The sequence below is a fragment of the Sinocyclocheilus anshuiensis genome, unplaced genomic scaffold (genome assembly GCF_001515605.1).
Source record: "Sinocyclocheilus anshuiensis isolate Anshui unplaced genomic scaffold, SAMN03320099.WGS_v1.1 scaffold1015, whole genome shotgun sequence".
Classification (NCBI taxonomy): Eukaryota; Metazoa; Chordata; class Actinopteri; order Cypriniformes; family Cyprinidae; genus Sinocyclocheilus; species Sinocyclocheilus anshuiensis.
In genome coordinates, this window is record NW_015546029.1 from 591,459 (window position 1) to 608,606 (window position 17,148).

Sequence of the window (17,148 nt, forward strand, 5' to 3'; positions counted from 1 at the left end):
GCTGCAATATAACAAAGAGTGAAAAATTGAAGGGGGTCTGAATACTTTCCGTACCCACTGTATGTATATATATCTATGGTGTAGTAGACAGCATCACTGATTATAAGTTCTATAGTATTTTGACACACCGCGCCACTCGCATCTGGTATAGACACGGTGTAACATTGGTTTTGCTTTTTTTCACAGAGCTAATCGTTGCCTGGGTTGCGTACGTTGTGTGGGGTGGAGCTATCAAATAGGGGTGAGACCCTTTTGGGGTAGGGGCGTGTTCCTCTTCAGGAACTCGAGCTGCGTAGGAAGACGCTTAGGAAACGCCCTTCAGCGTGACCGGCTCTGAACCTCGTGTGTAATCAGACCAATAGATGGGCGAGACGTCACGGGCGGGAATAAGCAGCATCAATGGGGAGCGGAGCTCGCGCAGTCGGCTCTCGGGGGGCGGATTGTGCTTTTCCAAAAATAAATACTTCATTTTATTCCTCAGAATTAAATGCAGTCAGACAACCAGAGGATAAAATATGGTCTGGTGAGTATGGTCTCAAAAATAAACGCTCCGCTCTCGCCGGGCACGCTCCGAGGAGTGTGTCCGTGCCGACGCAGCGTCTCGTTCCTTCAAGGAGCCATGGTTACATACGTAACCTGAGACGTTTGTTTTGGTGATTTCAAATGTCAACATTGGCTACCAGAAATCGCTTACCCCACCTATAAACTGCATTAACGTTTTAATAATTTATTGATAAACTAGTGTTTTCTGTGATTTTGGCTTAAGAGATTAATTCGCAGACACCGACTCGTCATCTCCCCTGTAGTGGATGCGCCTGCATGCAAGTTTCATAGGATTACATAATCTGAGAATATCTGTTTTTTTCAGATTTGAATTGTTTCATTTGAAAGTAGGCATTTCACTCTCTATAGATATATTTTTCATGTCTGTAAGGCAAGTATACACGGAGTTTCGTGCTCAGGTTCACAGAGGCCGAGATGGCAGAAAGCGCATGTTTGCTTTCATTATTTTACAAAAGCGCAATGTTTTGTTGTTATAGTGAGTGCACACAAATAAACGTAGAGGCTTTACAGATTTGAAAGATGTATTACTCTTTTCTGTATGACAAAAATGACGGAGTATTTTAAGAGCAAGTGACTGCACCGGCGCCTCCATCTGTCATGCTGTGAGTGCGCTACTGTTCCGCTTTCACACTCCGCACAGACACTTGAATAGCGCACATTTTTCTAGGTTAACATTAGATTGAGTGGCCATGTAAAGTTGCTACTACTTACATATTTCAGATGATAAGCCATATTTGAGGTCGATGAATGATAGGCGAGCATTTGGATGAAATGTATTACCACAAAATCCAGCCGTTAACGATCTGTCCGTCACGGACTGCGTGACCTCACCACTTCCTGTGGATTTTTTTTATCTGCGACTAAGCGACTAATACAATTTTGGTCGACCAAGCCTTTTCTTGTCAACTAAAGGTTAGTCGACTGTTAGGGGGCAGCCCTAATTATGACAGTTAAAATTTTGGGCGTTTTTTTTTTGGATTTGGCAGGTTTTGGTGAGCTTTTTGCCTAGAAATCGTTCATCTGATCTGGCAACACTGGACGCATCTTTCTGCGTGAGTTTGTTGTGATCTGAATGACTTTATAGTCTGGTAGTGTATGATCCTCAGTCGTTTTGTGTATGATGGCCAGTTTTTCCTTTGTGACTGTTTACAAAGTCAGTAAGTGTATGATGTCCAGCATTTTAAAATCTGCTCAGATATTAAAAGTCGTGTAGTCAATTCCAGTCATAAGTCAGAACAGTCTGAAGATATGGGAGTTTGGTGGTTGTAGAGTTAAAGCTGTAGGAGGAATAAGAGTCAGAAATGTTAGTCTCAGAAGAAGAAGAAGTAGTTTAAATAGCACAAAAGTAAGTTGGCTTTCTCAAGCCAACTTAATAAAAGCAGTAACAAATATATTGCTCATTGTTAATGAATTAACTAACGTTAACTAATGGGACTCTATTGTAAAGTTGTCACCAAAAAATCTAATAATATTAAATGAATGATTTGACCCTAAATAATAACAAATAACCCTAATAATAAATGTATTCTAAACTACTTTTTCATATATTTTGATTCAAAGTTTACTTAAATTGTTATAAAATAATAAACAATAAAATATTATATTTTAATATTCTATTATACCATGTTATAATAAAAATAATATTAATATATTATATTAATATTATATATTTTACTTAATAAATAAACTAATATAATTAAGAACTGGTTTAAAAAAGACAATTTAAAATGTTATTATTATGATAATTTCTAATGATCTAATAATAAACACATTCTAATTACTTATCTTAATCTTTTTTTCTAAAGAAAAATCAAATTTTTCATGTCAAATTTGTAAAAAAAAATAAAAAAATAAAAAAAGATTAATATAATTAATTAATAATATAATATAATATAATATAATATAATATAAAAAAACAGAAGCATTTCACTAGTGGTCTTGAACTTTGAGACTCCATTATATAGTAGTAAAGCGAGTAAATAAAGAACATACACAAAGTTAAGAAATCTGGAGGCAAACTCAGACACTCATACAAATAAATGGAATATATTTGCACTTGCGCTCCAGGTCTGTACAGTTCATATGCTCCATTCCAGTCATTTTTTCCTCATTATTTGTCCTTCTTTCTGTATCCATCCTGCTCTTGTACCCATGACCATTTTGAAGCCAGGTGTAGCCCCTAGCTGTAGCAAGGTGTTTGGTGTAGTTGTGCAGAAACCCCACACCATGTGTCTTAGGAGACACGGCACATCACATTCATTTACACATTTCTTCTCCATCCTTAACACCGCGACAGACTGCTGCGGAGAGTCATCCAACACTTTTAACAGCCAAGAACTGCGTGTGCAGTTTGCTTTACAAACACAGATTTGGCAACGTATGTTTTCTTTCATTTATAATGAACTCTATTTAATTATAAAGTGATGTCAGGAAAAGGTGAGAATTATGTAATATAAAGTGTGTGTGTGTGGTGTTTTAGGTCTCGTCTGGCAGATTTCTTCACTAACTGTCAACCTGAGCCCCGCTCTCTCTCTGGCTGTCTGAAGGAGAACTACGCTGACTGCTTGCTGTCGTACTCTGGCCTCATTGGTGAGTCTGCCCTGTAACATATATTTATTTTTTTTTATTTTTTTTTTAATTATTAATATGGTAAATTTAATGTTAATTAGAGATAGCTGCACTATATATATATATATATATATATATATATATCAACATCAACCAGTTATATACTGATGATTTGGGTTGATCTGTTAAATCTGGATTCACTGATGCAGTTTAGTGTCTCATTAACTAGCACTGAGTGACTGCTACTACACTGCTACTACTCTCTATACAGTCCACTGAGATAGACATAGATTAAGCCTTTGGGAAAACATGCTTGTTCTCTAGTTCTTTCTTTGTGTTTTGCTTGTGCTGGATGTTTCCCCCAAGTCGTCTGTGCACCACACAGAAGCAGCAGCTGGACACACGGGAATAAAGCAGTGCAGCTATTAATATGTGATTAGCTCCTGTTGTTCTACCAGTGGGAGACTGTTTCTCTGTGGGCTAACACTGTCACATCTCCACAGTACAGCTTTTATGAAGCACAATTGCACCAAAATTATTATTTTTAAGAAAGCTCAGTGAGAACAATATAACGACTAATCTGAAGATGACAAGGGTTTAGGTTTCAATGGTTTAATGTGTGATGTGTGGCTTATAAAAACGGAAACACACATATTTAGTCAAATTCCTTTTAAATATGAAATTGATACATTGATTTTTAAAATACAATACTCCTGAAGCGTGTACAGTCATGGCCAAAAGTTTTGGCAGTGACAATTTTTGTGTTTTGCAAAGTTTGCTGCTTCAGTATTTATAGATTATTTTTCCATGTTTCTATGGTATACTTAAAAACAATGATAAGCATATCATAAGTTTTAAAGACTTTTATTGCCAAAAAAATATAATGAGTCAATATTTACAGTGTTGATGCTTGTTCTTCATAATCTCTGCAATTCGCTCTGGCATGCTTGATATTAGCTTCTGGGCCAAATCCTGACTCATGGCGATCCATTCTTGCCTTATTAGTTCTCTGAGTTTATCGCAATTTGTGGGCTTCTGCTTGTCCACTCGCGTTTTGAGGACTGACCACAGGTTCTCTATGGGATTGAGATCCGGGGATGTTTTTCTTGGAGATAAGTGGTTTCTTTGCTGCCCTTCTTGATACCAGGCTGTTGTCCACAAGTCTTGGCCTCACTGTGCATGCAGATGCTCTCACACCAACCTGACTGTAGGAACATGTCTTTTTTGTTTTTTTCCAGGCACGGTGATGACCTCAAATTATCTGCGTTCACCCAAGATCAGCGTGTCGCCATTCTGTGACTGCAGCAGCAGTGGCAACAGCAAAGAGGAATGCGACAGATTCACAGAATTCTTCACTGACAACGCCTGCCTGCGTGAGTTACTGTTCTGGCCCAACTCGCCCACTCGAGGCAGACTTGCTGATTTACATGTGTAGTTTTTGTTAGAGCTGGGCCATACAGCTCAAAATCTTTATATTTAGGGCTGGGTATCGTTCAAAAATGTTCTATATCGATACCGATACCTTGACTTCGATACTGGTTCCTGAACTATACTTTTTTCGATGCCAATGATATGAAATCAGTTTTAACAAGATTTAAATTTACATTACCTCAAAAAACTTTTTCTTTTTTTTTTTTTCAGCTTGTTTTTAATAAGTGTATTATTAAATAGTTTTCATTTTCCACATCTTTTAGGCTACGTTTACACTAGTGCGTTTTTGTTTTAAAACGTATAGCTTAGACAGAATCATAATTTCTATTCAATTTCCACTGATTTACTGATGAGCATTAGCTGCTTCCAGCACTGTATGCCATGATCGCTGTTCTGACTCAGAGGAAGCTCATTCGCTGCTCATATGTCAATCATATTATGCGTTTATAACCCACCCTGTCTCATCCATTACACTTCAATTCTGTACAGAAGAAACCCAGGAAAACATTTCCACTGATGAAACATGAAGCTAATAAACAAGCGATTATGACAGTATTTGATTTGTATGTGATTTTTATGAGATTCTGCCTGTTTCCATAACAATACAGGGTGTTTACATGAGAAATGCTAAGCAGGTGTAGCAATTAGCTTGATGTCAACATGATCAAAAAACAGCATTTTAAAATGAAAACACACTAGTGTAAACGTAGCCGTACATCTATGGGGGTCGGACGCTTACACACTACAGCCTCACATGTGAGCCACGTCTCTGGGCGGAACCCTAAAAAGTCAGTGCCTAAAAAGTATCAAACTCGATACCCAGCACTATGTATATTATATTTATATGTATGAATTTATTAATACTAATATATAGTTATAAACAATAACATTTGCCTACAAATAGTTTTACTAAAACATTTTAAAGCATGTAAAATGCCAAAATAGGAGAACTTTGTGAACATTTTTGAGTGGTGATGCCAAATTTTGAAGTTTGGAATCAATGCATTAAAATGTTCCATTTAAAGTGTTTCACAAAAATTAATCAAACTTCCCAACTCTAATGGCATTTTCCAACTGAAGTTTAAATGAGAAACTGTTTTCTAACTTTGCTGAGTCTGACTTAATGGTTTCATACTTGAGTGCTGTAGTCTTATGACAAACTCTTTGGGAAACTCATGGCTATTTAAAAAGAGCCAGCTTCATTTCACCCACCACTAGTAAATTACATAAAAATAGACATAAAGATGTGAGTAATAAGTCAGTCAAACACTCCTCATATCTTGTTACCTTTTTTCTGTCTTGTTTTCTCTTTCTTTAAACTCTGTGCCTCCATCCGTGCCATTTCCCTGTCCATTTGTCTCATTCTCCCTCTTATCTGGTTTGCTCTGTCCATCTCTTCAGACTCCAGCAAGTTGTTTTCTGAGGCTTTTAGCTGTCCAACTGTCAGCCTGTTTTTACCTCTGCCTCTAAAAAGCCTCTTCCATCTTCCTATTATTTACACTTCTTTCCCTTACCCTTTTCCCTGAATATCTTTTGCACGCTACACTTCCTTGACTGCACCAAGTGTTTCGTTTTGTTCCTGTGTACTCGTAGAATGGCATGAAAACAGCATAAGTGGTAATAGCAAAAAGCAAGCTTTCAGGGAGAGCTTGTGAAAGTCCTGGGAGTGCTACAAAAATCTATAGTACTGACAGAGATCCATGCAGGGGTCAGTTTAGAAAGCAGGGTCAAGATGAATGCCACTACTCAAACCTCAATACACAGCACTTGAAATAAGTGTCTTATGGTGATATAGTTCACAGGTCATGTCGATCATCATGCCCCATTTGTAACAGCCCAGTCCTCAGTTCACTGCTAACAGTCGGACCTGCTAACAGTAGGACTGCACAATTTGGAGAAAAATATGATTATAATTCTTCTAATAAAAATTGCATTTTGAAACTGTGCTTGTTTGTAAGGGCTGCACAATTTGGCCACAAGTTTGTGCTTATATATCAATATGGCTATGATGATGAAGAAGAACAAAAAAAAGAGAAGAATTATTAAATGGAAATATAAAAATTACTAAAAACCATTTAAGAAAAATTCATGCATAAAATGTATTTAATTAAATCACAGCTTTTGCGATTTGATAATCGCACTAAGCTGTAACAAAAAAAATCTAAATATCATCTAAAACTACATAGTATTTTCCTGTTTCCTTATTTTCCTACTGTAGTTGTGCAGCAGTTGTTATTTGTTACTTAAAAATGGCTGGTTAAAATTATGAGTAGCTGGTAAAATTCTGCATTCAGACACTGTGGCTGTTAATTTTCCACCTTGAAAGTCTACATGGAATATTTGGACTTTTATGCAGACCACAAACGTTCACGTCAAGACCATTTACAGTGAATTAGTGAAGGCAAAATTGTGATTAAGAGAAGTAAGAGAATAGTGACCTGTCAAAATCTTTCTCTAAACCACTGCAGTAAAAGAAATAGATTTCAATGTTCAGATCTTCAAAAGAAAGGGCAGGGTGGATTCACTGTAGGATGAGTATATCTGTGAACAGTCTGAGCTTAATTTGATTTGTTTCTTTTAGTGCCGAGGGCTTTGATGGGATGTTGAAGGAGACTCTTCAGGAGGTTAAACTGGGTTAAACTGCTTCTTTATTGTTCTATCTTTCTTTCTGACTCTCTCTCTCTCACTTTCTCTCTCTCCTTCTCATTACCGCATTCTCTCATGTCTCATTACGGGATTTCAGTGTTAAGGCATCCTGACAGTTCTGGGGGTTCGTTCCCAGCGCCGTCAGTATCTGGGTGTTTAGGAGGCTATGACGAAGCGCTTTGGCCTCACACCCTACACTAGCCCCTGGGCTTTATGCATCTGTCTGCCCTTGGAACACGGCGTCCTCAACACAGGCTAGTGTAGAGCAGAGCTGAGCTTCAGCAGAACAGATAGCATCAAGTGAAATAGTGAGAGCGTTATTGAAAATATTAAGTTGAGAATGTTTTTTTCTTCCCACCCCCCTCAAATACTTAACATCAGCTTTACATCCTTAGATCTTGAGTTTGGTGGCAACAATCAAGCTGTTGTATATAATTGTACAGTAATAAGAGTGTTTCCCAAAAACATTTATTCAGTGCGGTCCAAATTCTGGGATTCAAAATCCCAGCTGCTAATTTAAAGCTGCAAATAAACTTTTATTATAGGATTTTAAAACACTGAAAAAAAGAAATATTATGATTTAAATTAATTAGATTAAATAATAAATTATGCTGTATATATTTTACATTTTTTTTAAATGTTCTTGAAATAAAGAACGTATGTTCACTAAAGCTGCATTTATTTAATCAAAAATACTGTAAAAACAGTTATACTGTGATGGTAATATATTGTAAAATGTTTTTTTTTTTTTTGTGTGTGTGATGTTTTCAGCAGCCATTTACTCCAGTCTTCAGTGTCACATGATCCTTCAGAAATCATTCTAATATGCTGATTTGCTGCTCAGTTATAATAATTGATTATTGTTACTCAGTTATTATCAATGGTTCTTATCATCAATTTTGAAAAAAAAAAAATTCTTCATAACATTTTTGTGAAAACTGATTTTTTTTTCCTCTGTGTTTTTTGACAAATAGAAAATTCAAAAGAACAGTGTAGAATGTAAATGTGAAAAAAAAATATGTATTCAGTTAGATAAATGTATAATAAAAGCTCTTGAAAAATGGGGGGAAAAGGGATTTTACTAGTCGTTTAAGAATGTTGGACCCCACTGTATGGTGTCATATTTATAGCAAAACTATAAATGTGTGTTAAGGGAAAAAAAACTAATGCAAATGTTATTTACATCAGAAAAGCGTGCTTATTTTAAGCTGGTATGCATTTCATCATAAAAATCACAAAAAAAGCAAACAGTAGCGATATTGCAGAACATTTTTTTCTTTCTTTGAAACATAAAACCATGTGGATATGAAGGTCTCCAGACATCAGCTGGTGGAGTGTAGAGTGGATTCAGAGAACTTGACTCATTGAGAGAAATGCACATGAGAGGAAACTACTCGATTCATCTGCTGAAGAAAATGTGTCAGGGCTCATAGACTCAAAACAACGATCAAAGTGCTCAGAGCCTGCGGGTCTTTTCCAGTATTTCCTAGAGAGATGGAGAGAAAGTTTCTAAAAATAGCAAACAATACATTCATCATGTGTTTGTTCAAACTATTTACATGCGAGTATGACAAAATTAGTGAGGGAGATGAAAATGAAACATTAAGACGTAGCGTAGCAACAGACAGAACTAAGCACTATGAGAGAGGGCGGACGTTTCTGATTAAAAAAAAAACAATTCACAATGTAAAACAACTACACACATACTGTACCACACTTTCTTGGATTTTTCTTAAAAACCGTGTCTTCACAGACTATATGTGCTGAGCAGTGTGTAGTCTGTACTGTTTCAGTGGAGATGGCGGAGGTGGCAGAGAGAGCAAGAGCCTGTCAGCGGGCCATATAATGAGGCAGTAGATCCTACTTCTAAGAAAGGCTGGGTTGGGGGAGGGCCTGACTGAGAGTTTGGGCAAATACGCATCATTTCCAGTCTATCACACAGGCAGTTAAAGCAAACAGCACATTATCTATTGACTATGTTGATAGGTCAGGTTTAATAAGTTAGTGATAAATGGCCTTGCAATTACTCGGTCATATACAGGATGGTACACACTGCTGGTCCTTCTGTTAAATCAATGATTATAAATCTCAGAGAAAGAGAGATTAAGCTGATGGTCATTATGTAGCTGTAGGATGTAGGTTTGACCTCCGATATTCAGAAAAATAGAAACCACCTGTAATTTACAGTTTATGAGACAAGTTTTGCATGCCCTCAGTTTCATTATCTAGCATCCATCAGTTCAGCATAAATATTGATTAGTTTGAATTTTATATATTTAGGGAATTCTGAGCCACATTCACATACAGTATGCACATAAAATCCAGGAGTAGGCCTTGATTTACAGTCGAACACATATTTGAAACTAATAAACAGTCATGCATCTCTGGGTACTCTTATGTTATGGTAAACATCTCTCAGAATATAAACTTGAGACTTTGACAACAGACAGGAGGCAAAACCTATCTACAGTGTTTATCTGTGCTGTACCGGACCTGAAATTAATTCTTAAATGTTTCATTGTATCTCTCTTTTAATATGAGGTAGGAAACCAACTTTGCTCTTTGTGCGTAGGTAATGCAATCCTGGCTTTTGGAAATGGGACAGACGTGAGCGTGTGGCAGCCGATGCCCCCATTGCAAACAACCACCTCTTTGACAACACCATCCCAGAGGAACAGGGATCGAGGCAGATCACCCAACGCCATAGAGCCGGTCACACACATCAACCATCTCAACCCGGCTGATAACTCCCTCTACCAGTTCTGCGGAAGCCTCCAGGTCATTGGAACTATTGCAGACATAGATCTTCAAGTTTTATTTATGCATTGAGGGTTTGGTGTATGTGTATGTGCCTCAGGGAATGCAGGGTTTTAAAACAGACGATGTGTTTGTGGTCCTCTTGTGTTAGGAGTTAATAAATACCTCTGGTGATCTTGAAAATAATGTTTTTAAGAAAGGAATAGTTCAGTTGCATATGCTTAATTTAGATAAGAGAGCTATACTACATTATAGGGGAGACCAAGACGTGGAAGGTCTCGTGGGCAGGTTTATTTTTTTTAAGTCAATTTCTGTAAAGGCACAAACCTTAAAGTCTTGCTTAGGAAAAAAACAAAAAAAAGGTGTTATTGTCCCCTAATCAATCACAGTACAGTTTTCAATTACCTTTTGGGGCATGTTGTCACACTGTATGGGATAAATTGTCACAAAGATCATTTGCCATGAAAACAGCATATGTGATGCTATGGCATGTATCTCAGCAAAATTTAATTTAAAATTTAAAGAATAAAACAGCAAAAATGTGAGGAAACAGAAACAGAAATTAGAATTACTGAACTATCTAACTATTTAGGGTAAATTAATATTTAAAACACATTACAAAAAAATTATACATTATACCATTAATAGTTGAATCTTATCTGTAACCGCTATAATATAAATATCATGTTTACAATCACAAAATTTGTCCTCATTTAAGAGGGTTTCGAGCATCATTTGCCAGGTCACCTTTATTTCTCTAGCGCTTTATACAATATAGATTATATCAAAGCAGCTTCACAGTACCATCAGGAAAATAACAGAATCAATGATACAAACTTCTTCGCATATGAAACAAATTCAAATTCTGCTGCAAAACAGCTCTAAAAAAGAACAATAACGTCCTTATTCAGCTCAAGTCAGTTCAATGTTTCAGTTTAGTATAGTTTATCAATTATGAAATTAGATCAATTCCCAGAAGACAATAGTGTGGCTATTCAGCTCAAGTCAGTTCAGTGAGAGAAAGAGAAACAACCTTGGGAGAAGCCAAGCTCATTTGGGGGAGAGACAGTTCTTCTCTGGCCTAAATTAACTTTAGACTTTTGACTGAACAACTTATAAGTACAGCATTCCTGTAGCTCAAACAGTAGAACATGGCGTTAGCTATGCCAAGGTTATGGATTCAATTCCCAAGAAATTCATGGACTGATAAAATGTATACACTGAATGCAATGCAACTCGCTTTGGATATGAATGTCTGCCAAATCCATCAATGTAAATGTACTGAGATACAGCCCTTGTGACAGTCTCAATCTGACAAGCCCCACACCCCCCTACACATTCAATTTACAATGACTGTTAAGAGTTGGCCATATACAGCATGTCTTTTAATTTAAAACAAGGCTAATATATAATCACAGACATTAGGGCATGCACACACATACACATACATCCACACCTACACACTCCAACAGAGAGCAGCGCAGCAGCAGGAGAAAGTGGCTTTGAGAGTGAAGTTAATGAGTTTACATGTTTTTGTATTAGGCTCACTGTTAAACGTTGTCCTCTGAGGGGGAGCAGCTGTCAATGTGAAAATGAGGAGAAGAACAGAGACGGGGAGTGCGGACTCATGGGATATGTCTGTCAGTCTTTCTTCATCGGTTACAAATGATCGCAGCACACGCAGCTGACCTCCAGGAAAACTAGCGAGACGACTCCTGCATATAAACGCCATGTTAATGTAGCCTCTGTTGCATATCGAACTGCTTTTCTCTCACTCTTGTTTAGAACTGAGATGTTTACAACCAGCCATACTGTTTGCATCCCCCTTTAGTTATGTGGTAGAAAGGGTTTTTGCCTTTGTAGGTTTTCGTGTGAGTAAAATGACAGAGCCAGATGTGCATTATCGCCCTCAAAACAAAGAGACATATGGTAATATGGTAAATACCTCATCTTGTGTAAAAGCATGTCAAAATGCAAGTATTGGGCATATTATCACACTGGGTTCAGTGTGAACTCATGTTCAAATATATAATAAAAGTGAAAAACTCTGCTTAGTATGCTGTCAAGTGATTCAGTGAGATTAAGGGCCAATTTCATGAGTTTTGCTCTCTCTTTCCAATTCCTTTTTTTTTGCACTATTAAAGTGCCATATATTGCACTTCGGGAGCATTTTTGCTTCAATGTAATTAAAACACTACTTGATGTGTACAAAGAACAATTATCCAACTTTTTTTCTTTTTTTTGCCTGAACATTATACTTTTTACAATTGTGTTGGTTTATTTCTTCAATTTTGAAAATGTGTAAAGGGTGCTAGGACCGCTCTGGGAGAAATCAATCATTGATATTAAACCTCAAATCCTCTTTTTGCTGGTCCGTAGATGCGGTTGTTTATAATGTTTCATGCTGGCCGAGGCATTGCTTTATCGTGCTGGGCTCTGGCTTAGATTCAAGTCGGCTAATTTCAGGAGGATACCGAACTGCCAACACACAGGAATCCATTCATTATATTGTCACCAGGTCTCCTATATCACCACTGCTTCTCACTTTCTAAGACACACATACCTATACAAGTACACACACATAAGGAAGTGAAATCCATACTAAATTGTATGCTACTGGAGAGTTACATCTGAAATGCTAAAATTTGAACATCGATTGTGAGAAATACAAGGTGGCCTCAAACTGAGAATCCTGCAGTAACCTAACTGCTATGATTCATATAATTAACATTAATATCGGCTTGCATGCACATTTAATTCTCTAGTTATATTGACACTATCTGAAAATAAAATCACTATAGATTTTAAACTTGTCAATATCGTTATAAAGCACACTACTAATACAATGCAATTAACGGCTAAAATAATGCAGCTATAAACAGCAGTATGAGCATTTTGCTATATTGATTATCCTGTGTGGATCATCCTGCAGCATTGTTGTAAAATGTTGTTTGGTAAGGGTTTTCTTGCTCCAAGATGTTATTATTTCATTTCTATCCAGTTGATTTAAGAGATCTTTCTTTTTCCTTTCTAGGCTCAGAAGCTGAAGACAAACAACACAATAGATGTGTTATGTGTGGTAAGTATGCTAACATACTTCTTTTCATGTCAGAATAAAACTGATAGCACATCCCAAACCAGTCATATCTCCGATATATGTCAAGTGCTATTGAAAGGATGAATCATAATGAAAGAAAGGAGAGACAAAGCAATAATTATCTCATGTCACGTTGGCCCCTTTTGGAACTCTGACCTGGCACTAGAGGGCCCTTCTCGCCCAGTGTGCACATGATCTTTGCGTTGGGCGATGGCAAAATGTGAACATTGCTTATCTTCTGCCTTTTAAAGTTCACTAAATGTCATTGTACATAATAAAAGCAACATTATATGCTAGAATGACATTTAGTGTTGCCGCGGCAGGTCCAAACAGCCCTAAAAATTAGGACCTCTTTTCAGCAAAAAATGTCATTTCTGAATCAAAGAGCTTTTCTAATCTCTCAGAAATCTGAACCCATATTAGGTAGAACTTAGACAGAGTGGCATTTTTATTTCTGAATGAACTGGAAGTGTTTTTTTAGACACTTTTATAGTGTTTTGGGACATCAGCAATTGTTTGCAAGATGAAAGTCCAGTTTTTTAAAAACACATTATGGTGTACTAAAAGCCTTGAAAAGCTAAGCACATATGCATACCTTTTAGAAAAGGTTAAAGGTAAAAAAATGTATGAAAAAAAATGTCAAAATCAAACAGCTGAAATCTCTGACATATCTAACTACCTTTTGGCTGATAAAAATAAATGCTCATCCTCTTTCTTGCCTGTTATGTTTCTCCAAGGACCCACAGATCAATGACCCCAGTTCCTCCAACACCATCTCCAGGAACTCTTCCACTCGGGAGATGTCTCTATCAGGCCTTAGCTCTCTGCTACTCCTGCTGGCTACCTCCTTGTACTGCATCTTCACAGTAGCGATGTTATAGCCACCTAAGAACATAAAACACGGACAGTCACAACTTGTACAAAGTCGATCGCTGTTCCTGGTCAATCTGTTGTACTCTGTACTCTCTCTTTCTTTCTCTTAGTCCCTCCCTTCCTCTCTCTTGCTGTTCTGTTTTTTAAAGAGCTTTTGTTGATGTTGTTAATGCAACGAAACAAAGTGGTCTTGGTGTACTTGAGTTTCTGTCTCTTCCCTCCTGATTTTGCATCGGAAGATGAAACGTGAAAGAAATGCGAGAGAACCTCGGAATCATTGCAGCATTGTCATGTGATGTTGTGCCGTCTATACAATCGCTGGTGTTTTGAGGGCCAGAAATCATAAGGACTCCTGTCACTGCATAGAGAGCATAGAATCTTATCTGTGCATATGTGCACTATCCATTGCTCACTGGTACACAAAGACACAGCAAAATTGAGACCGAGACACAATAGAAAATAATTCCTGAGATGTGTCACTGGCCCATCTGTAGGTCAAACAGTCAAACATATCGAAAGACATTTACAAAACATCTAGTTGTAGAAAGTGAAAGGAGAGTTTAGAGAGATCAAGTTTTTGGATGACCAACAGGACAGTAGCTTGTCTGAAAATACAAGAAGGAGCTTATTTGACAATTTTACTCTTGTTTGTCATGGTGTGTTTGCGTGTGGCTGCATGTGTGAATGCGTAATGTTGTTTGTACATCTGTTTGTTTGAATGTGAGGTTGAGGTCATGGGTTGACTGGATGGATATGTCAATAGAACTGGGGTTTTGTAACTTCTGTGTCACAGAATACAGGAGAAAACATAGACTGAGGCCAGTCAGCAGCATTGATTCTTGTGTAATCAGACGATGTGTCAAGGTTCTATGTTACAATTACATATATAAGTATCTGTAAATTGCACATCACCACTCACCAGACTAAACCAAGAGGCATCCGCGTATCTATTAAGTGTATATTGCCTTTCTGATGTTGCTTTGACAGGGATTTTCATACTTCAACCCAAACAAATCATGCAAACTAGTCATGTATGTATTATAAACTGTAGCCAGTTTTTTGTACTGTATGTCTATACAAAAGTTACTGAAAGAGTGAGTAGCGGTGATCCTGCATCACAATTATTTGAGAATTCTTTCAAAAAACATACCCAGAAGTCTTATGAGCCATGTGCAGTTTAACCACCTCAGAGGTACATGTTAAAAGAGTCTATGACATGCTGCTTTGGTTCATGTGGCAACTTGAACAAAAATAATGTATTGTTGTACTCCATGGTATTTACGGGACATTTTAAGTGCTACATAAAACACACACACACACACACACACACACACACACACACACACACATATATATACTTCTACATGAACTATGTTTATAGAGCCTGCTATATTTGAATTGGGATCTGGTTATTCAATGTATTATCATATTGGATGAGGATTTATTGCTTTTCTCAGTAACTATATATACAGCATATATTTTTGTTTAGAGATTACAGTAAAAAAACAGTACAAGACTTGCATCTGTAATTATTTGCTGTCCTGTCCTATATCCCAAATGAAGAAAATGTACAACAGCCATTTATTTACTATAACACTATGTTATTGTTTCATGGTAAGCCAAAAAGAAAGGGGAAAAAAAATATTTTTGCATTATGAGTTTATTTATTGTTATGTTGTTTTTTCTGCTGGTAAGCAGTACAGGAACTTTAAAAGTACGAACATTAAAAAACCAAGCATGAGTGATGGAAATGCAATAATGGCTATTGGATGGGGTGTGTTATGGATTCTACGCAGGCATTTTGTGGTGGTCAGCTGTATTTGGCTTTGGTTGCAACATAAAGTTGTTGTGAATGTGCTTTAGATGGGTTTTTAGTTAAAAAAAAAATATTTCTCTACATCCATATCTTATTGCTCCAGAGAATTTACAAATTAAACACAAGACTCTTCCACAATCTGTCACATTTCTTCTTAGCTTGTGAAAATGTAAAAAGTATTCTATGAAAACGATTAAAAATGTTGACTCGTTCACCTTTATTGTGTTGTTTTTACATGGAGGATGTATAAGAAGAATTTAGCCTAAAAAGCCTTAGCAATAATTTTGTTTAAAGAAGGAGATAGCAACAGGTCAGTGATAGCTGCTTTGAAGGCTGCACAATTAATCGAAAAAAAAAAATGGCAATGTGGCTTATTGTGATTACCAAATCATAAACACAGTGATTGAATTAAGTAAATATATATGTAGTCTGAATGAATGGCTCCATCTCTGAGTCTGGGTCAATTGTAATGCATTTGAGAACACACTATGTGTTAGGTTCACTTTATTTCACATATGAATAATTTTCAATGTTTTTTGTATTTAAAAGTACAACTGTATTACTATTTTTCTATTTTATTATTAATAATAATAACAATGATAACAACAACAACAACAACAATAACAAGCTAATAATAAAAAATATTGTTGTTGTTGACAGGGGCAGAACACACACAGGGAACATGTAACTATTCCATTGGCAGCATATAATTATTTTTGCCTGGATGTCTCAACAGCAGTTATATTATGCTTTTTCATACGAGATTAAATGTTTATCATATCCCAGTTGAAATCGTAATTGCAAAATAACTTTTGGGGCAAATAGTGCAGCCCTGCTCCTTAGCATGTGACTGAACTGCTGAATCAGCACTGACATGCGGTGTCCTCACTACAGTGGTGCAGCATAAAAAGAGCAGGGTGAAATGCTCAGGTACCTCTGTCCTGCCTGACTCGACCCAAGAGGACCATGAAGAGAGTTGCTTCATACGTTTTCTTTATTGTCCTTTGTGGTTTGGCGTTGTCCCGTAAGTACTAGAAATGTAATACTAACAATATAGTTTTCAAAATACAGAGGTCACCTAATTAATAGCACTGAAAAATGTTTTAGACTGATAAGATAAGAATTTAGACTGCTTTCATCATTTCATTTTGTTTGTGCCTTTGCATTTGTTCATTAAGCAATAGTACTGTATTAAAGGGGTCATATGATGCGATTTCAATTTTTCCTTTCTCTTTGGAGTGTTACAAGCTCTTGGTGCATAAAGAAGATCTGTAAAGTTGCAAAGACTAAAGTCTCAAATCCAAAGAGATATTCTTTATAAAAGTTAAGAGTCAGCCACACCTAAAACGGCTCGTTCTAACACGCCCCCACATATCTACCTCACTATGTGGGAAGA

At 36.8% G+C, this 17,148-nt stretch overlaps 3 protein-coding genes across 3 annotated transcripts in view; 2 read left to right on the forward strand and 1 right to left on the reverse strand.

Annotated features, from left to right (window-relative positions):
• Positions 1–7,202, forward strand: part of LOC107698717 (GDNF family receptor alpha-1-like) — a 76,479-nt gene extending 69,277 nt beyond the window's left edge. The window contains 4 exon segments of the mRNA XM_016499819.1: positions 3,044–3,153; positions 4,371–4,469; positions 4,472–4,505; positions 7,145–7,202. Coding sequence (XP_016355305.1) covers positions 3,044–3,153; positions 4,371–4,469; positions 4,472–4,505; positions 7,145–7,202 — 301 coding nt within the window.
• Positions 7,203–8,278: 1,076 nt separating this feature from the next.
• LOC107698718 (attractin-like protein 1) overlaps positions 8,279–17,148 on the reverse strand; it is a 286,058-nt gene continuing 277,188 nt past the window's right edge. Inside the window, exons 27-28 of the mRNA XM_016499821.1 lie at positions 13,783–13,948; positions 8,279–8,695 (exon numbers count right to left, since the gene is read on the reverse strand). Of these exons, the coding sequence (XP_016355307.1) occupies positions 8,557–8,695; positions 13,783–13,948 (305 nt within the window). The 3' untranslated portion in view covers positions 8,279–8,556. The remainder of the gene's footprint in view (positions 8,696–13,782; positions 13,949–17,148) is intronic.
• Positions 16,606–17,148, forward strand: part of LOC107698734 (female protein-like) — a 1,569-nt gene continuing 1,026 nt past the window's right edge. Inside the window, 1 exon segment of the mRNA XM_016499833.1 lies at positions 16,606–16,776. Within this exon segment, the coding sequence (XP_016355319.1) occupies positions 16,719–16,776 (58 nt within the window). The 5' untranslated portion in view covers positions 16,606–16,718.